The sequence below is a fragment of the Vipera ursinii genome (genome assembly GCF_947247035.1).
Source record: "Vipera ursinii genome assembly, chromosome: Z".
Taxonomy (NCBI): Eukaryota; Metazoa; Chordata; class Lepidosauria; order Squamata; family Viperidae; genus Vipera; species Vipera ursinii.
Window position 1 is genome coordinate 19,568,227 of NC_139517.1, and position 21,897 is coordinate 19,590,123.

The 21,897-nt window shown below is 46.5% G+C and overlaps 1 protein-coding gene across 1 annotated transcript; it reads left to right on the forward strand.

Annotated features, from left to right (window-relative positions):
* Positions 1–359: 359 nt before the first annotated feature.
* Positions 360–15,816, forward strand: LOC310648838 (uncharacterized protein). The gene is made up of 12 exons (XM_083376900.1): positions 360–529; positions 663–774; positions 2,261–2,354; positions 3,527–3,581; positions 3,852–3,992; positions 5,007–5,167; positions 5,299–5,397; positions 5,578–5,723; positions 6,801–6,975; positions 13,370–13,482; positions 14,193–14,277; positions 15,648–15,816. Exons 1-12 carry the CDS (start codon positions 406–408, stop codon positions 15,702–15,704), a joined length of 1,362 nt encoding a protein of 453 aa, XP_083233026.1. The 5' UTR covers positions 360–405; the 3' UTR covers positions 15,705–15,816.
* Positions 15,817–21,897: the final 6,081 nt, after the last annotated feature.

A 21,897-nucleotide genomic window follows, 5' to 3' on the forward strand; every position in this document is an offset into this window, starting at 1 on the left:
GGGGGCGGGGACCAATTTAAATACACTGGCCCGGACGACTTTATGTTTCCACATTTGCATCATTTATTCGCGCTAAGCGTCCAAGAACAAGCGCTGTACGATCGGGAACAAATTTGCAAATTTCTGCAAAGACCTATTGCCACGTCATCCCCTAAGATCCTGACGGGAAGGTTTAAATACGCGGGTTGTTGTTTTTTTTTTTTTTTTTTTTTGTGGCTACGAGGCTTCACGGGAATTGTAGTTCTGCGACGTAGCGCCGACAGACGTCGATCGAAAAGCACGCTTGCGCGAGCGCGCCCCGCTTGTCCTTTTCCCGCGAAATGCCTTTCGGGAGTTGTAGTTCTTTCCTTCCCTCTTCCCCAGTCGCCTTCGCTGCTTCCGTTGCCGGTTTAGCCGCCACAAACTATGCCAGGCAGCCGGGGTGGGAAGCCCCGAATAGCCGCCAACCCCGCCGTCGGGGGTGGGACGGAGTCGGTGACAGAACGAGTCCTCCGGGAGGCCCACTCGCTTTATGTGCACCCGGGTCAGGGTGAGAGTTGAGGGGATAGGATGGGGGGGGGGAAATGGGGAGGGGAGGGTTTTTCTCTTTAGGGGTGAAACAATATGCCAAGTGTCAGCCATAAGTTTAATAATAAATAATAATTTTCCCGCTCTGCTCCCAGGTTTGGTGACCATAGGAGAGCGCCTGGGCCTAACCCTGCTTCCCCCTCGCCGCAGAGTGACTGTCATGGTGATGGGCAACCACAGTGCTGGGAAGAGCAGCTTTATCAACTGGTGAGCTGAAGGGGACTGCCAGAAAATTAATCAAGGGAAGTCAAAACTGGGAATGGCGTCATTAGGATACAGAGCCAAGGGGTGTTGGTGTGAGTGCAGGGCATTCTGGGTAAATCTTAAGGGAGAGGGTGGTATGGCACAAGGCATTCTGGGGAAATCCTAGAAAGTTATCCATCGTGCAGGTAATCCTTGACTTACGACCACAATTTTGCCCCAAATTTATGTTGTTAAGTGTTGTTGACATTTGTTAAAGGAACTTTGCCCCATTTTACGACCTTTCTTGCCACCGTTGTTAAGTGAATCCCTGCCGTTGTTAGGGACACTGTTTTTTGTAATTATTTTTTATTTTAATCCCATTTATATCCCGCCCTTCTCCGAAGACTCAGGGCGGCTTACACTCTAAGCACAAATCAATGTGCTTAGCAATAGCCTTCATTCTATGTATATGCCTGCTTATTAGGGCTTTTGCCCCCCCCCCCCCAAGCGGCATTATTACAAAGTCAGCTTAATTGCCCCCAACAATCTGGGTCCTCATTTTACCTACCTCGGAAGGATGGAAGGCTGAGTCAACCTTGAGCCTGGTGGGATGCGAACCTGCACTAATTGCAGGCAGCTGGTGTTACTTAAGGAGGCATTAGCCCACTGCTCCACCAAGGCTCTGTTATTAAGTGAATCTGGTTTCCCCATTGACTTTGCTTGTCAGAAGTTCACAAAAGGGGATCACATGACCCCGGGATAGTGCAACAATCATAAATACAAGTCAGTTGCCAAGCGGCTGAATTTTGATTGTGTGACCATGGGGATGCTGCAGTGGTCGTTGTAACTTTGAATGGTCACTAAATGAACTGTTGTAAATCAAGGACTACCTGTACAAGAAATTGCAGGCAACCTGTAGGTTATGGGGTTTGGGAGAGTTCAGATCATGCAATAATTGTTTCTAATTTACTTTAACTATAATGTCTGGTAAAAAACGGTGAAGTTATCATTTATTTGTTAACATCAGTGTTTAAGAAAGGGTGTATTATACTAGTGAAAGACTTCTATGCAAGATGTCAGCATGAGAAGCTGAACCTCTAAATAGCTCCTCTGAGGGGTAAAAACCTCTCGTATTTCTGCCCAGTTTTATGTCAAAAGAAGTGATTAAAGGCTACTGGGGAAAGAATACAGTTTGTTGATTATACTGAATATGAACTGGGTTTCAGTAAAAGTTCCTATTTTTACTAACTAGTTTTAAAACATGGAAAGGGATTGTAATCCAGAGACGCCTAATTTCTTGTGTCATTGACACAAATGATGCTGATGTAATGGAAGAAGAAATGGGTGTTGAGACACTTGTAGCAATTTTAACAACCCAGGACATTTCAGGAAATTGGGTCTGAGCGTGTTGTGACACTACACTTCCCATCTTCAGTTCAGTTTTAACCATGATCTTGCCCACAAAGAAGAGAAAGATTTTGTCTTGGGTTTTCTTGATATTTTTGTGCAGGTATGTGGAGGAACACATCCAACGTACCGGGGTTGCAATTGAGACTCAGGGTTTCACTTTCATCACTAGTGGAAAGAAGCGAGAATCTCTCACGGTGAGATTACAGAGACGCTCATTTGTAATATCGCTTTGTATGTTTCACTGTTATGGCTACTGCTGTTTAACCAGTAAGACCTGCCTTTCTTCAAAAGCCACTGCCCTTCCCTCCAGGCAGTCAATTCTCCCTCTCCTCCAGTTTTGTTTTGCTTTGTTTTGTTTTCCTGTCAGCAGCCAGTCAACATACAACTGTTGAATAGGCTTATATAAAGATATTTAAAAGTTTCTTTCCCCATCCTTTTCCTCTCTCCCCACCCCCCTTAACAGGTTTAGGTTTCTCCCAACCTGCTGATGTTTTCTTCCTGGGCACAGGTAGTGCAGATTTGGTTGCGGAGCTATAATTCCAGCACTCTTAATCAAAATAAGCAATGATGAAGAATGCCGAAAGTTGTGTTTCACAACATCTGGAGGGCCATGGATTTCCCACTACCTAGATGATACAATGAGTTTGCTGGTGGTTTAGAGCAAGCTTGTGACTTAAGTCCTGGGGTTAGTCAGATGTTTGGATTTCCAAACATGGCTTCAAACAGGTGTCCAGAAAGGAAAATGCAGGAGACACAATATAATTAATAATACTTAATTAATTCAATTGTAATAAGTTGCACTTATTTTTGTCCTGGGCCCATCTAGCTTTTGAGCATACACAATGGTACCCCACCAAAAAAAAATCAAGGGCAGCCTTCAGCCCTGAAATAGTTGTGCACACTTGCTCAATAGGACTTGACTAAGGACTTTAAAGGGACGCGGTGGCTCAGTGGGTTAGGACACTGAGCTTGTCAATCAGAAGGTCGGCAGTTTGGCGGGTCGAATCCCGAGTGCCGCGTAGCAGAGTGAGCGCCTGTTACTCGTCCCAGCTTCTGCCAACCTAGCAGTTCGAAAGCAAGTAAAAATGCAAGTCGAAAAATAGGGACCACTACGGTGGGAAGGTAACAGTGTTCCGTGCCTTTGGCGTCTAGTCATGCCGGCCACATGACCACGGAGACGTCCTTGGACAAACGCTGTCTCTTTGGCTTTGAAACGGAGATGAGCACCGGCCCCTAGAGTCGGAAAGGACTAGCACGCATGTGCAGGGGAACCTTCACCTTCACCAGGACTTTAAAAGCCATCTGCTACAGCCATACTAATGTCATGTATTCTAAAGCCTTCTGCTCTTCCACTCCTTTCCTGCAGGGCAATGCTACACTCCACCTCTATCCTCATTTCCAGATCTTGCAGAACTTCAAAGGTTAGTTGCAACTGGAGAGAAGTCAAGGGTTGGCTTTTAATTCAAAACAGTGTTGTGTGCCCTGGCAATGAGTATTGCCTTTGATCAGGAAGCTGGTATTTAAAAGTTGGGGTAATTGATCATCGACAGCTTGCCTGCAATAATTCATATTGGCAATGAAATTTGAAGTATGGTATCTGGTTTTAGGATTATTAGGAGAACATGGTATTTGTCATCTCTTAATGGCAAGAAGCTGCTAGTAAATTTTCACACATTCTGCTCTTTATTTAGGAGTGCCGGAATACCTGAGTACTGAGATTTGTACCTCCAAGCAGAAACAATTTCCTCTGATCACTTTTCTTGACACTCCAGGCTTGGTAGATGGTGATATGAAATACCCTTTTGATGTGGAAGGAGCACTGATCTGGTTTGGTGAGTGTATCTTCAGGAAATAGCCTTGGTGCCTGAAGAGGGATTCTATTAAATTGGAGCATGGCCAAGTCAATCTAGCCCTCAAAAGAGAATAGATGTGCCTGAGAGAAGATGGATTAATACAGGTAACCCAGGAATGGCTTCTGTCTTAAGAAAAATGTGCCAGAGAGCTATTTTGGGTTTTGGAAGAAAATGCCGGCATGGTGATGGGAGAACAGATTTTAGCCTAGGGCATTTTCTACTGTAGTAGCCCTTAGCTTGAAAGAAATGATCTACTGGTGTATTACAGGTGAAACTCGAAAACTTAGAATATCGTGCAAAAGTTCATTTATTTCAGTAATGCAGCTTAAAAGGGGAAACTAATGTATAACATAGACTCATTACATGCAAAGCAAGAGAGTTCAAGCCCTGATTTGTCATAATTGTGATGATTATGGCTTACAGCTCATGAAAACCCCAAATCCACAATCTCAGAAAATTAGAATATTACATGCAATCAATAAAACAAGGAGTGTACATAGAACAATATCGGACCTCTGGAAAGTATAAGCATGCATATGTACTCAGAACTTGGTTTGGGCCCCTTTTGTAGCAATTACTGCCTCAATGCGACGTGGCACGGAAGCTATCAGCCTGTGGCACTACTGAGGTGTTATGGAAGACCAGGATGCTTCAATAGCGGCCTTCAGCTCTTCTGCATTGTTCGGTCTCATGTTTCTCATCTTTCTCTTGGCAATGCCCCATAGATTCTCTATGGAGTTCAGGTCAAGCAAGTTTGCTGGCCAACCAAGCACAGTAATCCCACAGTCATTGAACCAGGTTTTGGTGCTTTTGGCAGTGTGGGCAGGTGCCAAGTCCTGCTGGAAAATGAAGTCAGCATCCCCATAAAGCTCGTCTGCGGAAGGAAGCACAAAGTGCTCCAAAATCTCCTGGTAGACGACTGCGTTGACTCTGTAGGAAATTTTCTCCCCACGTATGCAACAACCTAACTCCTTCCCTTACAATCTTGTTCAGGCCAACTCTGCGATCTCATCCTGGTCTTCTTTGATCCCATGGGGCAGGCTCTTTGCAAACGCACCTTAAACATAGTGGAGAAGATCAATGAAGAGCACGGAGACAAGTTACGCTTTTATCTGAGCAAAGCCGATGAGGCAGGCGCTGAGGGTGATCGACAGGTAGAAAGTCTCCCATGGATAATGGGCACAGATTGGGATGGGGAATGGCTCTCTCATGGAACAGAAGGAATTGAGAATGGCAGTTTGTCAAATCGTGTGCGTGTGATTTTTTTCCCCTTTTTGTCTTACAGAGGGTGCTGATGCAAATTGTTCAAGAACTTTGTAAACGTCCTGGCCTCAATAAGTGTGGGTTTGACATGCCTACAATTTACATTCCCAACCCCAATAAGGTGAGTGATAAACTTGGGAGTGATTTTTAGATGTAAGATTGAAGCAGAAGCCATGAGGAATCCAGGCTTCTGGAAGGATGGGTGAACCTTGGGATGGATGGTAGAGAAATTGGGACTGAAAAAAGATTGCCAACAGATTATCTGCAAAAAGATGACTGTAGGTTATGCGCTCACCCTTAGCCAAGTCGGTGTGTTAATCAGATTGAGGAGGTCTGTCGCACAATTGAGAAGACCATCAGCCAGACTGTGCAGCATACACTCAATGCCCTGGAAAGGGATTGCCGGCTCATTGAAGAGGCCACACAGCGTTTGCTAGAAGAGGACAGGTAAGAACAGAGCATTGTGGGAGTGGGAGACTTAACATCTGACAGGTTCTACAACATTTACAACCAAAGATGGACGGGATATCAGATCCGGGGTAGAAAACCGGGAGTGTGAATTTGTATCGTAAGATGGCCAATTCAGTCACCTTGTGGAGAGATGGGTGGCAAATAAATTTAAATAAATAAGTAATAATGAAATAAATTGAGATAACGGAGTGGCAGATTCTGAGTTGACAGCTGTTGAGAGATAAACAAGATTGCAGTGTGTGTGTGGGGGGAAATGAGTAGAAAGTGAGTAGAAAATGTACTGAAAGCATGCTCTTAAGCTGCTTGCTTGACCTGCCTCAAAGGACTGTTGGGTAACTTACAGCACAAGTCCTGCGGACATTTACTTGGAAATAAATCCCACAAAAATGGAGCATTGTAAGTGCCTTGAATAAGGGACACGGTGGCTCAGTGGGTTAGGACGCTGAGCTTGTTGATCAGAAGGTCGGCAGTTTGGCGGGTCGAATCCTGAGTGCTGCGTAGCAGAGTGAGCGCCTGTTACTCGTCCCAGCTTCTTCCAACCTAGCAGTTCGAAAGCACATAAAAAAATGCAAGTCAAAAAATAGGAACCACTCTGGTGGGAAGGTAACAGCGTTCTGTGCGCCTTTGGCGTCTAGTCATTCCGGCCACATGACCACGGAGACGTCCTCGGACAAGCGCTGGCTCTTCAGCTTTGAAACGGAGATGAGCACCGGCCCCTAGAGTCGGAAACGACTAGCACGCATGCGCGGGGGGAACCTTTACCTTTAAGTGCCTTGAATTTGAATGTAGACGAATAATCTAGACTCCTTTAAAGGAAGGATGGTTACACATTCAGTTATTTCAAATGTAATTGGGACTGGAAGGTTCTGGCTACTGACCTTCACTTTAAAAGGGGTGAGAAGATTATAGTTAAGAGAAGATCCTAGGAAACTAACATCTTCTGAAGATAGTAGGCTATTTTGGGGGTCAGTGCAGGATTTAATGCTATTCAGCTAAATTTCTTCCCGAATCCTACATGCTGTCCTTGCTTTTTCGCTTTTTTCTATTACCCAGCAAGGCCAGAAACAGCAACTTCCGCGCTTTCTTCCATGGGATGCTTATGGGCATGGTGGGTTGCCTATTGCCTACTTTTCTTCTTCTGACACTGATATTTGGCACAACATTTGCTCGCCAACTGTGGACCTTGGTCCTGGGGGAGAAGCAAAGTCAGGCCCTGGAACTATACGTAGTGAGTATCTTGGCGTCTTTTTCCCTAGAGTCCCCAAAGCACCCTTTTCTCACTTTACAGTACCCCCCCCCCCCAATTAAGCCTCGTTTTGCTTTGCGTAGAAAAATTGGTGCAGGACATTGGATTCCATATCCTTAAGAGTCTCAGCTTTCACGCCTTGAGGGTGTGGGAAACAGGTTTCTACATCCACAAAGCAACACAAGCTGATGCAGCTTCTAAAAGCTGTAGAAAAAACAGCACAAAACCTAAGGAACGTATGTTATACACCAATGACCAAGAATAGCCCAGTATTGCAAAGTTCAGGATTCTTTCTTTCTTTCTTTCTTTCTTTCTTTCTTTCTTTCTTTCTTTCTTTCTTTCTTTCTTTCTTTCTTTCTTCCTTCCTTCCTTCCTTCCTTCCCTTTTTTCCTTTCTTTCCTCTTTCTTTCTTTCTTTCTTTCTTTCTTTCTTTCTTTCTTTCTTTCTTTCTTTCTTTCTTTCTTCCTTCCTTCCTTCCTTCCTTCCCTTTCTTTCTTTCATTCTTTCTTTCTTTCTTTCCTTTTCCTTTCTTTCTTTCTTTCTTTCTTTCTTTTTCTTTTTCTCTCTCTTTTTCTTTCATTTTCTTTCTTTTTGCAGGAGAAATATGTAATAATCAAGTTTCTAATTCTTACACCAATAGAAATAGAACTGTCTAAAGCCTGCTGTAAGTAGAACAGATGATAGCCTAGGGTAATAGGATAAGAATCCAAATTATAACTTTGTGACCCTTTGCGTAACTAGCAAAACCACAATTGAGTAACCTTTACTTCTCTTTTATCTTGTCTTCCTTCTCTAAGTTAATGAAAGTTTTGGTTATGGTTGGGGAAGTCCAGAAACAATCATGCAGAGAATGACTATTTGTTATAAGTACTTTGCTGACTACTTTAATTATATTTAAGGCGTGTGCTAATTATATATACAGGTAGTCCTCGACTTACGACCATAATTGAGCCCAGAATTTATGTTGCTGAGAAATTTGTTCAGTGAGTTTTCTCCCGTTTTACGACCTTTCTTGCTACACTTGTTAAGTGAATCACTGCAGTTGTTAAGTTAGTTTAGTTTAGTTTAGTTTTATTTGATTTCTATACCGCCCTTCTCCCTAGGGACTCAGGGCGGTTCACAGGGCATATATAAATAACGATACAAAAGTTAAAAGGAAATTAAACCAGTGCCCAGTTAAAAAACAACAATAATAAAGTACTAAAAAACACCAATTTAAAAATCCATATTCCCCCATCAGGCCAGACCAGCTAATTCAAATAAGTGGGTCTTCAGCCCGCGGCGGAAGGATCGGAGGTCTGATGCCATCCGGAGCTCAGCTGGCAGTTGGTTCCATAATGCCGGAGCGCCCACAGAGAAGGCCCTCCCCCTGGGGGCCACCAGTCGACATTCCCTGACCGGGGGCACCCTGAGGAGGCCCTCTCTGTGGGCACGTACTGGGCGGAGGGAAGTTGACGCCGGCAGCAGGTGGTCCCCGAGGTAACCCGGACCCATGCCATGTAAGGACTTAAAGATCATGACCAAGACCTTGAACCTCACCCGGAAGACAACTGGTAGCCAATGCAGCTCGCGGAGCAAAGGTGTAACATGGGAGTACCGGGAAACTCCCAAGACAACTCTCGCGGCCGCATTCTGTACCAGTTGGAGCCTCCGAGTGGTCTTCAAGGGAAGCCCCATGTAGAGAGCATTACAGTAGTCAAGGCGAGAGGTCACGAGTGCATGAGTGACCGTACACAGGGCATCCCGGTCCAGATAGGGCCGCAACTGGCGCACCAGGCGAACCTGGGCGAAAGTCCCCCTAGTCACAGCCACTATATGATCTTCCAGTGTAAGCCGTGAATCTAGGAGGACTCCCAAGTTGCGAGCCCTATCCACGGGGGGTAAGAGCTCACCCCCCATAGAAAGAGATGGAACATTTTGAATGTCCCGGGATGCCGGAATGTACAGCCACTCAGTCTTGTCAGGGTTGAGTTGAAGTCTGTTCCTCCCCATCCAGACCCGAACCGCCTCCAGGCAACGGGACATCACAGCAAGGGCATCACTGGGGTGGTTTGGGGTCGAAAAGAAAAGTTGGGTATCATCGGCGTATTGATGATACCCAACTCCAAAACCACGAATGATCTCACCCAGCGGTTTCATGTAGATGTTGAACAGGAGAGGCGAGAGAACCGACCCCTGAGGAACTCCACAAACGAGAGACCTAGGGGCCGATCTCTGCCCCCCTGCCAACACCGACTGCGAGCGTCCCAGGAGATAGGAGGAGAACCACTGAAGAACTGTGCCTCCCACTCCCAATCCCCTGAGGCGCCGCAGCAAGATACCATGGTCGATGGTATTGAAAGCCGCCGAGAGGTCTAATAGGACTAGGACAGAGGAATATCCCCTATCCCGAGCCCTCCAGAGATCATTCACCAGAGCGACCAATGCTGTCTCCGTGCTGTACCCGGGCCTGAAACCCGATTGGTAGGGGTCCAAATAATCCGCTTCATCCAGGACCAGAGGGAGCTGATGCGCCACCACACTCTCAACAACCTTCGCAAGAAAGCGAAGGTTGGAGACTGGACGAAAGTTGTTCAATACAGCTGGGTCCAAGGCAGGCTTCTTGAGGAGAGGTCTCACCACCGCCTCCTTCAAGACAGTGGGGAAATAACCCTCACTCAGAGAAGCAGATATAACCGCCTGGAGCCAGCCTCGTGTCCTCTCCCTAGCTGCATAAACCAGCCAGGAAGGGCACGGGTCCAATAAACATGTGGTGGAGCTCAGCCTTCCCATAATCCTGTCCACTTCATCAGGGGTCACAGAATCAAACTCTTCCCAGATAACATTGACAAGACCGCCCGTGTCCTGATCGCCAGACTCTGCCCAGCTGGAGTCCAAACCGGTCCGAATCCGAGCGATTTTATCCGACAGATGTTGACTAAATTCCTCGGCACGACCCTGCAAGGGATCCTCCCTCACCTCCTGATTAAGAAGTGAGCGAGTCACCCTAAACAGGGCGGCCGGGCGATTATCTGCGGACGCGATGAGGGTGGAGAAGTAATTACACCTCGCCACCCTCATCGCTGCGAGATAAGACCTAATATGGGTTCTTAACCGCAACCGGTCCGGTTCGGATCGGCTAGACCTCCAACAGCTCTCTAGGCCCTGTTTCTGACGCTTCATCTCCCGGAGCTCCACGGAGAACCATGGAGCTCGCTGGGATCTGCACCGGGTCAGGGGCCGCAAGGGTACAACCCGGTCAAGTGCCTCAGTGGCTGCCCTTTCCCAGGTTCCACTAAGGCATCTGCCGAGTTGTGAGCAATGGAGGCAGGTGGGGACCCCAGCGCCGCTTGGAATCTATCAGGATCCATTAAGCGTCTGGGGCGGTACCATCTAATTGGCTCCGTACCCCCACGGCGGGGGGTGGCAAAACGGAAGACCAGCCGCAGGAGGTGATGATCGGTCCATGACAGGGGCATAATGAATGGAGAGCCCCCACCAAGATCATCCAACCACCGTCCAGATAAAAAAATCAGGTCAAGGGTGTGGCCTCCCTCATGAGTAGGCTCAGAAATTACTTGCGTCAGGTCCACGGCCGTCATGGAAGCCATGAACTCCCGAGCTAGCTCAGATGAACCTCCCAGGGATGGTAGATTGAAGTCTCCCAAAACAATAAGTTTGGGAAATTCAACCACCAACCCCGAGAGGATATCGAGCAGCTCGGGCAGGGCTGCCGCTGCGCGACTAGGCGAAATGTACACCAGCAGCAAGCCCAACTGCGCCTCAGAACCAAATCTCACAAAGAGAGACTCACACCCGACTATCTGAGGAACGGTGGTCTCCCGCGGACATAAGGTCTCCCTCATAGTCACCGCCACACCCCCACCCCTACCATGAGCTCGTGGCCGATGTAGCATCCGGAAGCCTGGTGGGCAGAGGTCAACCAAAGGGACCCCACCCTCTGGTCCCAACCAAGTCTCCGTGATGCAAGCCAGGTCCGCGTGCTCACCCTCAACTAAATCCCTAACGAGGGGAGCTTTGTTAACCACGGACCTGGCATTCAGGTACACCAGCCGGAGCTCAGGAGGCTGCACATCCTCGCTCCCGGAACCTCAAGGAAGAAGCAGAGGGTCGGAGCGCCTCACCGCTTGCAGATAGCGGAGACGGCCCTCCCGGTAACGATACGGCCCTCTGTCTATCCACCTGCTGCCATTCCCCGTCGTGGGAATCGGTAATCCCACGACCCGCTCATGAGCCCCGGAGACAACCACAACCCGTTCTCCCCCCGAGCGGTCGGACCCAAGTCTGGCCTGAGCCATGGTTGATTGGCCACCCCCCATAGCCAGACAACCCCTATCTCCCACCCCTCTCCCTAACCCCGTAAAAATTTAGATAAAAAAGTAATCAGAGGCCTTCTATTAAATTTGTGTTGACGGCCCCTGCCCCTGCCCAGCCATCTCTCAGGGTCCCAAAACTCGGGCCCGTCATCGAGGTTAAGAGTGTTTAAGGAGGCGGGTCGCACCCAGGAGAGGGGGGCTCCCCTGAGGGCGCACAAGTCCATGCTGGTGTATTGTCGCATGAGTCTAGCAAGTCCAGGATAGGCATCCCATTAGTTATGTCCATGGGAGGATCGAAACATGAAGACAGATATCTGGATCCCCACCCAACTTCACTGCCACTCAGTTGGGTGCCCCAGAGACAGGCCGCCCCCCACCCTCTCACGACGGGTTGCAACTCTGTTCCTGGAGGTGGACCAGATATCCTCTGGGTAGGCAAACCCCATAGAACTTCCACCTCTATGGGGCTGCAAATGGAAAAGTCAAGCCACTCTCCCACCGTGGCCGATTCCCAGGTGTGTCCAAAATCCAAGGGGAGAGGGGGGAGGGTAGGCAGGAAGATGATAAATATATATGTCCATATGTCCGAGGCAAAAGTGTAGGCAGGCCAGGATAATGAAGATGGTCCAAAGTCGCCGTCGTCGCTGCAAAAGTAGTCCAAAAGCGGTGCAGGAACCACGTCATCTTTGCACCATTATGATGACCCGCGGTCGTCTTATCCGCCACTAAATGGCCTGAAGACGCCGTCGCCGCCAAGATGACTGACAATCGCCCTCTCCACCGCCGAAACGGCCCGAGGGCGACACCGCTGCTGAAAGCGGCCCGAGGCGACCTAGTGCAACATGGGGACCCCACCGCCGGCGAGAGGGCCAAAAGCCCAAAAACCGCCAAAGCCAGCCACCGCGAACGGGCCACACAGTCCCAGGGACGCCGGTGCCGCCGAAAGCAGGCCCCAGAAACGTCCCACCAGCTGTTGGCCGCCGAGAACGGCCAGAACGCACCATCTTCGCCGTCGCCGCCAAACGCATGCTGCCGCCGCTGCCGCCGAGCGCGGGCCGCCGTCGGCGCCAAGCGCGGCCCAAAGACCACCGCAACCAGCACCGGAGACGACGCCCACGCCATCGCCGCTATCGCCGCCATCGCCGCCGCCCGAAATCGCTGCCGCCCGAGCAGACTCACGGGCGTCCTCCTCGCCAACCGGAGCCGGTCTAGGAGCGTCAAAGGCGGCCCAAAACGGCCCGAACAGCAGGAAACGCCGGCGTCGGCCACGAGCAGCTGCAGACAGTCCGGGAAGGAGCAGCAAGAAGAAAACAGCCGGCGTCGGCCACGAGCAGCTGCAGACAGTCCGGGAAGGAGCAGCAAGAAGAAAACAGCCGGCGTCGGCCACGAGCAGCTGCAAATGGTCCGTAAAAGGCAGCAGCAAAGGAAACAGCCGGAGGACAGCAGGGCCAGCAGACGGGCAGCTCGGTAGATAAAATCTAAGTAGGTCACTGCCAGCTTCGACGACCTCCTAATTGCCTCGCACCCTAATGCCATAATCCCCCAATCCCCATCTCAAAAAGCCCGAAGGCTCATGAGGGGCTCCCAAGAGACGCCTAGCAGCTGGTGCTCGCGGAGCTCAGCCGAGCACGTCCGCCATCTTGGGCATGCCATCTTGGGCATTAGTAACACAGTTGTTAAGTGAATCTGGATTCCCCGTTGACTTGACTTGTCAAAATGTCGCTAAAGATGAGCACATGACCCTGGGACACTGCAACCGTCATAAATGTGAGTCCATTGTCAAGCATCCAGATGTAAATCATGTGACCATGGGGATGCTGCCACGGTTGTAAGGGTGGAAAATGGTCATAATTCACTTTTTTCAGTGCCACGGTAACTTCGAATGGTCGCCAAATGAACCGTTGTAAGTCAAGGATACCTGTGCATTATTGCCATAGAATTCAGACATTGTTGGCAGAAATTTATTTATATTATTATTTTCTTAAAAGTGCAAGTGGATAAACTTACGTTTAACTCAGCTAATATCAAGTATATCATTTATTCTTAATCCTAATTTTCAGCAACCGGTTGCATCAGTCTGGAGGCTTGTCCCTGAAGATCAAACCTTAACAGTGTTTTTTGGTCTTCTCTTCCTCTCGATTCTCTTCCTGCTCTTGGCCAGCTACACTCTCAGGTAAGAACGTTCTGTTGTGATTCAGTGTCAGCCTGTGCTCCCAGCAGCTGAGTCTGAGGAATCTGAGGAGGAGGAGGAGGAGGAGGAAGAGGAGGAAGGGTTTGGAGAGCCTTCGGTGTCGGAGGGAGACTCTGATGCACTCCAGGACTCTCAGCCTGGCCCCTCCAGTCATGTTTCTCATGAGGCTCAGCTGTGTGAGGAGGTGGTGTGGGACTCAGAGGAATCACAGCTGTATCTGTTCAGAGACGCTAGAAGCAGAAGGCAATCCAGCAGAGCAGAGCAGAGAAAATCTATGAGGCAACTCAGTGAAAGGAGAAGAAGGCATTGAGAAGCCATGTCTTGGGACAGATAATAAAAGGGGAAGGCGTGGGTGGTGCTGGTTGCTGAAGGCAACCGTTCGGAGACATTCAAAGAGAATCCTGGTCTGTTCTTGCTAATCTGTTTGACTCTTATTTGACTCTTGTTGGATATTTTGAATCATGTATTTTTGGTTGCAGAAAATATTCTGCTGCTTTTTTGTTTGAAAGACTTTATTATTTGGAACTGTAAATAAATTTGGGTTGGGTTTTTTTTTCCAGCCTATTGATTAAAAGGAAAAAGGGGTTGTCCCTGACACACAAACAGGACACTGGAACAGAACATGTTCCTGTTTACCGGGAAGGGCTGTTCGCCACACTTCTTATAATCTTCGTCTCTTTTGTCCCACTTAGAATGAAGCCCACTCTCTCCAAAAAGCAGAAGCGGCAGCTGGAAGATCGACAGGATTACGTATTGGATGTGGTCTTGGCTAAGAAGGTTACTGCTTTGGGAACTTGAATGGGGTGGTTTGAAGTTGTCACATGGCGACTGGTCTCTATTCTGTAGGACCTACCGTATTTTTTGGACCATAAGACGCACCCAGTTTGTAGAGCAGGAAAACAAGAAGAAAAATATTCTGAACCAAATAGTACCGGTATACTAAAACAGGGCTTTTCAACCTTTTCATCCATTGCACCACTTTTAGGACAAGGCAATGTCCGAGTACCACCAGTCGCTCAGCAAGGTGTCAAAAACTTGACACCCCCCCCCCAAAAAAGGAAAAAAAATGATAAAGTACAGGTAGTCCTCGACTTACAACAATTCACTTAGTGACTGTTCAAAGTTACAACGGCACTGAAAAAGTGACATGACCATTTTTCACACTTATGGCCATTGCAGCATCCCCAGGGTCATGTGATTTACATTCGGATGCTTGGCAATCGATTCATATTTATGATGGTCACATTGTTCCAGGGTCATGTGATCGCCTTTTGCAGCCTTTGACAAGCAAAGTTAGTGGGGAAACCAGATTCACTTAACAACCATGTTACTAATTTAATTTCTCTCTCTCCCCTTCTCTTTCTCTCCTTCTGTCCCCCTCCCTCTTTCTTTCTCTCTCCTCTCTTTCCCTCTTTCTCTCTCTCTCCCTTTCTCTCCCTCTCTATTTTTCTCTTTCCCTCTAGTTCTCCCTTTCTCTCTCTCCCTCTATTTCCCTCCCTTTCTTTCTCCTCTCTCTCCCTTTCTCTCCCTCTCTTTCTCTTCCCTTTATTTCTCCCTTTTTCTCTCCCTCTATTTCCCTCCCTCTTTCTTTCTCCTTGTCTCTCTCTCCCTCTTTCTCTCTCTCTCTTCCTCTCACTTTCCCTCTCCCTCTTTCTCTCTCCATTTCTCTCCCTCCCTATTTCTCCTTCTCTCTCTCTCTCCCCCTCTCTTTCTCTTTTTCTCTCTCTCTCTCCCTCTCCCATTGTCTCTTCTTTCCTTCCTTCCCTCCCTCTTTGTCCTTCCCTCTCCGCGTTAGAGCAGTACCCGCAGAGGCGGCCCTGCGGCCCGGCTTTCTCTTGCAGAAAGCAGGTTGAAACGGAGCGAGGGAGATTGCAGCAGCGCGAGATCAGCACGTGCCAATTCGTGCTCCTGGCAATCTCCCTTGCTTTCCATGGCTGAGGTTGGGGCTGGTCATACAGATCACCTTCGGACCATAAGACGCACCCTCATTTCCCCCCACACACACTTTTGGGGGGGGGAAGTGTATCTTATGGTCCAAAAAATACGGTAAGTGGTCAAGAATAGGAGTCCTGTTTGGATTCTGTGGTAACCAGAGAAACGGGTTGACTAGCACAGGAAATTTAAAAAATTACACTCTTTCTTTGCAGAGAAAGCTCTATGAGGAATACCTTCGACAAAGCATTGGGGAACAGGACTTGAACTGAAAGCAGCCTATTCTGAGGAGATTCCACGCCCCTCTTCTCCCCCTGCCCCCTATCAATACCTAGAGAAGAGCATTTACAACGGCAAGCCTTGCAAGTCCAGTTGATCCAGTCCAGTTGCCATCTCTTTCACGTAGGGTAGGACCAGTTGGATAGGGATGGCATCCTGGATCCTTTTGAACTGCGACTAACCTTACCTCTAATGTCCTACATCTGAAAGTGTTGATTCACTGGTTATCATTTTTGCTGGGTCTGTTTGCTGCCCTGTGGATAGAATGATGTTTTCAGACCTTACGAGGGGACTGTAGCGGCATAGCCCAATTCTGCATCCAGCTGAACTTGGCTCCTGGTTTTAGAGATGGCAGAGCCCTGCCTGATGTTAAAATAGGCAACATTATAAACCAGTGATGTGCTTTGTTGGCTCCTATCATAATGGGCAGTTGTAGTTGCATCAAGATGTAAAGGGCACAACTTGTGGATTGCTGCCTTAGTCGCTCAGTGATCTAAAGTGACAGTTCACATAAGCTTATTATGCTAAACGTAGCATAATTTTATCTCTCATTTGTACAATACCTCATATTTCTAAATGTACCAGCATGCTAAGGGCATGCAGATGACTGTATTGCCTTCCATTTCACATGACAAGTGCCTTTATGTGACCATCTCTTGGGAGTGGAAGATGGGACCTGGATCCTTGTTAACAGACTCTTCCTTGCTTGGTCATAGTCCAATCAATGCCAGTTCAGTACTTAACACTGTGAGATTTCCCCAGACCTCTGACCTTTATAATTTATTCAACATGCCCCAGAACACACTGGGAACCCCAAGCCAGCTTTTCCTCCAATGCCAAGAAGTATAAGTTATGTTGAAAAGAGGCCACTGTTTTGGCCAATTCAGCTCACTTGATCTCACTGCACTGCATTCATTAATTCTGGGATAGTGCCATTATCATGGCTGCATCTAGAAACAACACTTTGCTAACTCTTCTGAGATGCTATGTATTAAGTCCTTCCGAAGCTGGGCTTTGGCTTCCATCAGCCTTAAGCAAAATAGTGTAACTGATCATGTTATGGAGGAGACATTACTGTACAGATCTGGTAACAGGGTCCTTTATAGTAAGTGCAACAAAAAAACCACAAAACATTAACCTCTGGCTTTAATCTAAGCAAGCATTTGCTATTTGGGGATAGGAAAACAGTTGACTCACATTAGCCTGGCTCTGCTAATACATTAAGATAATTTTGGTCTCTCTTTTTTCCCTTTTCCCATCAAATTGGGGGGGAGGGGGATTGGTTTGCATTCTCTTTGCTTCTCTGGAAGCTCTTTCATCTTGCTGGCGTGAACTTCTGGAGGGTGACAGAGATGAAGGTTGTCAAACCAAAGTTAGATCTATTTGTCAGAAGTTACTTATCATTTATTAAAGTGCATCTCTTCCTGAGGCATCAGACTGACTTGAAATCAAAGGACTCGTTTTTTATGCCATGTGCACCAACAAATACTGCCAAGGTACTTTTGGGGTGGGTTGGGGGATCTGAGTGTTTAATAAAGGCTTATTGTAAAATCTGCCTCGGTTCTCTTCCCTCTGTTTATTTCTGCTCACTGAATGTTTATGCTTCATTTCACTCATAATTGCAAGAAAACAGTTAAGCCAATTTTATTTAGCATGGAAAAACACAAACGCACATTTTCACAAACTAATGCTATTCCCTTTAGCCCAATATAGGTTTCTCTTGATCCACTCTCCTGCCCCCCCTAATTTCTGTGAAGTTGACATTGCTACAAACTCATTTTTCCCCATACTATAAAGTTTATTCATCTACTATCTCCACCCCTTCCTAAAGAGAAAGACACAAAATGGTCTAGCATTTCTAACAGCATTTCTAGATGAGCCAATTCCTCCCTCAGGATAAATTTCATAATTATTTAAGACATCACAATATCCTGAATTTTTGGGAGTGGGGAGGAATATTGAAGAAAAAAAAAGCTTAGGATGGCTATTTGCTTTTCCAAGCCTAAGTACAATTATTCCATTTGCTTTTCCATTGTGAAAAATGGTTAAGGCATTGGGTTGTTGTTTTTCTTTCCCCCTAATGATTTTGGGATGAACTGCAGCCTTCATTTTCACTCGCTCCTGATGTGAGCCATAAGACTGTCTACCATCTTCCGTAATTCAAGCAACCACCAAATTACACGGCGTCCATCCGTCAGTCTCCGTATCCTCATTGACATTGCCATGGTGTCCAGAACCTGAGTAGAGAACCAGATTCAGAGCTGGCGGGAGAGAAGAGAAAATGGTGAGTAGTGGGTGCAACCTCTACCTAGGGATATATATTTGCAGCCTCCATGTGAAGTCCGAATGGCTGGTAAAAATGGTTTAAGAAAGGGCTGGCGGGGGGGGGGAGGGGTGTTTCTGGAAGTTAAAGTCCACAAGTCTTAAAGCTTCCCAAGACTGGATTTCTCACCTGCATTTTTTCATTTTTGGGAGGTTGTCGCCTTTCGCTTCTGTTCTGTGCGTTGCAGCTTCAAAACGATCTTGCGCTCGTGGCCACCAGGATTTGGACGATTTGTATGGTCCTCAGCCTCTTTCTTGGATCGGCCTTTGCGTGAAGAGCCACCTAAGGATACCCCAGAACAACATTTAATTACCTAGAGCCATTGACATGTGCTTTTGTTTCAACCCAGGAATAAGATAATCGATAGTCTACTAGATGTTGATGAACGTCAACTTCAGCCTCTCTCCCTGTCTATTAAGCAAAGGAGGAGGAGCAAGAAGAGCCAGAGGATGTCAAAAAAAGGTGAAGAGGGCAGCCATCACCACATGATCAAAACTCAAAGCTGCTTTTTACATGCACTGCATACTTTATTCCCTTTGCAATCAGCTTGAAAAAAAATACCTTCCCTTTTCACACGGACTTAGCAAAAAATAAGAAATTTTGTCGAACTTTTGGTTCATAAACTTCAGACCCCATGAACAAGTGTTCTGTGGCTCTATAGAAAAACTTGGCTCTATATCTACCCAAAACAAATTTTAAGAGGGTTATTTTTAGGGTGTGCGGTTGCCAAACTCTACAAGCCAGTGCTAATTTGAGGATAATGTTTTAGGAAGGATAATAATAGCTTTGAAAGTTTCCAGAAAAATGAGTTGTAAGGACTCGTTTTTGGCCATATATAGGCCTTTTCCTAGATGGAAAAATTGGCTGGAACTCGGATGTGCACTAGTGTTGATAGAAGCTATGACCTTTTAAATATGTATATATATATATATGATGAGATGAAAAACAGCCTATTTTTTTTGGTTAGGAATTAGACCACTTGGAAGGTTACTGGGTTTTATTTTCTCAGCCACTAGAGCTAAAACATAAATTATGTATTTATTTTTACCATGTTTGCCAGTCATTGTGGGAATCATGTGCCAAGCACACACAAATGTGTAAGCACTGCTGTGTTTCTGTGGATATAAGACTTTCAACAGCTTGTAACTGAGTAACAGAAAATTTGGTTAATTAACACAATGCCTGGATTTACGTAACATACCTAACCAAATCCAAGAATCTGGCGTGTGTCTTGGTTCACAAATTTTGTGAAGCCATGGGTTATTTAGCAAACTATACAACTGTCAGATCGTAAAGCCAAGATGTGGCTGGCCCACAAGCTTTCAGAAATAAGTTTGTTATGGATTATGCGAGTACGTTCAATCCCCTCCTCTCCCCTCCTCGGTGTATTGTAGAGCCGCAAGTATTTTTTTTTTCATCTAGATCAGTATGCATTAAAGCACTTTTGCAGTGATTCCCGTTTCTGTGTTACGGGAGTGACGTTCCTTACAATACACGCATGAAGGCGAAATCAGACATCTAACCGGAAAGACAAATTCGGGATTGATAGGTAATTATTGTTAGCCGCCTTGAGTCCTTCGGGAAATAGGGCGGCATATAAGTCCCATTAAATAAATAAATAAATTTCGCGTTAATGCAGTTTGCAAAACAAGCAATCTCGAGCGTGGGAGCGATTACAATCTAACCACAGGCATGCAATGCAAGCCACGATGGTGCAATGGTGCACCTATCTCTCTCCTCCTTGCCACACCCCACGGCTGCCCTATCCAAACTTAAGCGACGCCACATCCCCACCTCCTAACGCCCAAGCTGTTTTCTTTTATTTTTTTTCTTTCCCTGTGCCCTTTTCTTGATTTGATAGTCCCTTAAAACCTCTTGATTTTTAATCTAGCCTACTTTCATTCCCTCCCCCTTTAATTCCCTCTTTGGACCCCACCACATCTGGCAGCTTTGCCAGCGCACCTACCGCTGTATCTGTCGGTCAAGCTATAGAAATCGTACTGGTCAAAATATTCCACCTCGAAAGCCGTCGGGCGCAGCTTTTCGGCTTGGACGAAAGAGGTGGACATGATTTATGACCCGTCCCTTGGTCCCAGATGGCAGAGAAGAGACAAAAAACAAAACAAAATAGGGCGACGCGACGCTTTGCTGCAGCAGCAACAGATCTTCCGAGGTTGTTTGTTTGTGGGGGAAGGCTGCATTTCGGTCTATATATCTCTTTTTCCAAGAACGCCCACAATTGCATCAGTTTTTCCCCACCCCTTAAAGCTGCAGGCAAGAAAACAGCTGATGCAACGGCTGATCAACAGATGCCAAGCCAATACTGTATGGGAGTTTAGCTTCAGACAATGGTCCTGAGCCTGGCCGCTGAGGGGAAAAGGAAAAAAAAAGCACATTCTCAGCAGACGTTTTTTTAGGGTTTCATTAAGACCTTGCTTGAGAATAACAACAATTGGAAGATGCTTCTGTAAGGCCTCTACAAGTAGTGCTAACAATTAGATAACACCATAGTTTCCGATTCTGACTGGCTGTGAGCTATGTGGATTTGTCTTGCAAATAAATGAAAGCAATCCTCCATGTGCTGCGGTGTTTAGGCCTCTACGTAATCTGTTTACATCCTTTGGGCGTTACTGCCTTTGGTGAAAATTGAAATTGCTCATCACTGTTTCAATATGTATTCACCATTCCTTAATATGGGCTACTCACTTGTTAAGGGGAAGGGGCTAGGGATATACGAGGTGGGCTTCCAGAAGGGTAGCTTTGTTAGAAACAAAGATCAATTTAAAATTTGTAGCACCTTGAGCAAAATTATTCTATTTCCTGTTTTGTTTTCAAAAGTACATGTGGAAAAAACGGTTGTGAACTGTAAAAGTCTTTTGCTTAAACTTCCATTTGCTAACAAAATATTGTTATTGTTATTGTTATTGTTATTGTTATTTGGACTGAGAGACATGCACTGGATTATTATTCTGGGCTTGGAGTGTTGGGTTTTAAGCCTATCAAATTCTTATTCATTGCAGTACTGCTGCAAAATGGTGTTAGTAATATAAACCATGGATGCATTTTGCATTTTATGTAAGCTTTCAAACCAGGCAGAAATTTCACTACAACTCTCATCTTCCTACCACGGGAGTGCTGAATGGGAATCGTGGTGCTTTCAATCCAAGTCATCCAAAGAAACCGCTGTCAAAAAATTGGATTTTAAATCTTCTGAAATGTAAAAAACGTTCAACAGAGGTACCCCACCACTATCACCATAGAACCAAATTTCTTGGCACAGCAACATCCTTGAGTTGTCTTCTTTTTATTGTGATACTCCTGTCACTAGGAGTGTCTGCCCCATTTGGACTTTGCAGTCCCCCTGGACAGGGCCCCCTTTGTCTGCTGCTTTATTTTTTTTTACATTTTCCATTGGCTATTAAGATATTTGCTCTGGTCTGGACTATGTCCAAGACAAACAAATAAAATCACAAGGACAGACTGAGTCAATGTTATCGCTAAGCTCCAAGGTGACTTACTCGTGAGTTGTTGTTTTTTCTCTCTCTCTACAAACACTGTCTTTTCTCACCCACCTCCATCAGGAACTGTTCAGCAATTTTTTTTAAAAAAAATCCATTACTAATTTTTCTAACCTAGGTATTAATTTGGACGCATCAAATCTGGGTCAATTTGAGTAGTCCCATCAAAAGATAATTTATGAGGTTTTACCTCCCGAATTCAATAGAAATCTAGAGTCTAGGGCAGACATGTCAAACACAAGGCCCGGGGGCCGGATCTGGCCCACGAAGTGGTTTCATGTGGCCCGCGAAGCCATCCTGGAAACAGTGAGGGAACGGCCCCCACTGCCTTGGCCCTGGCCCAGA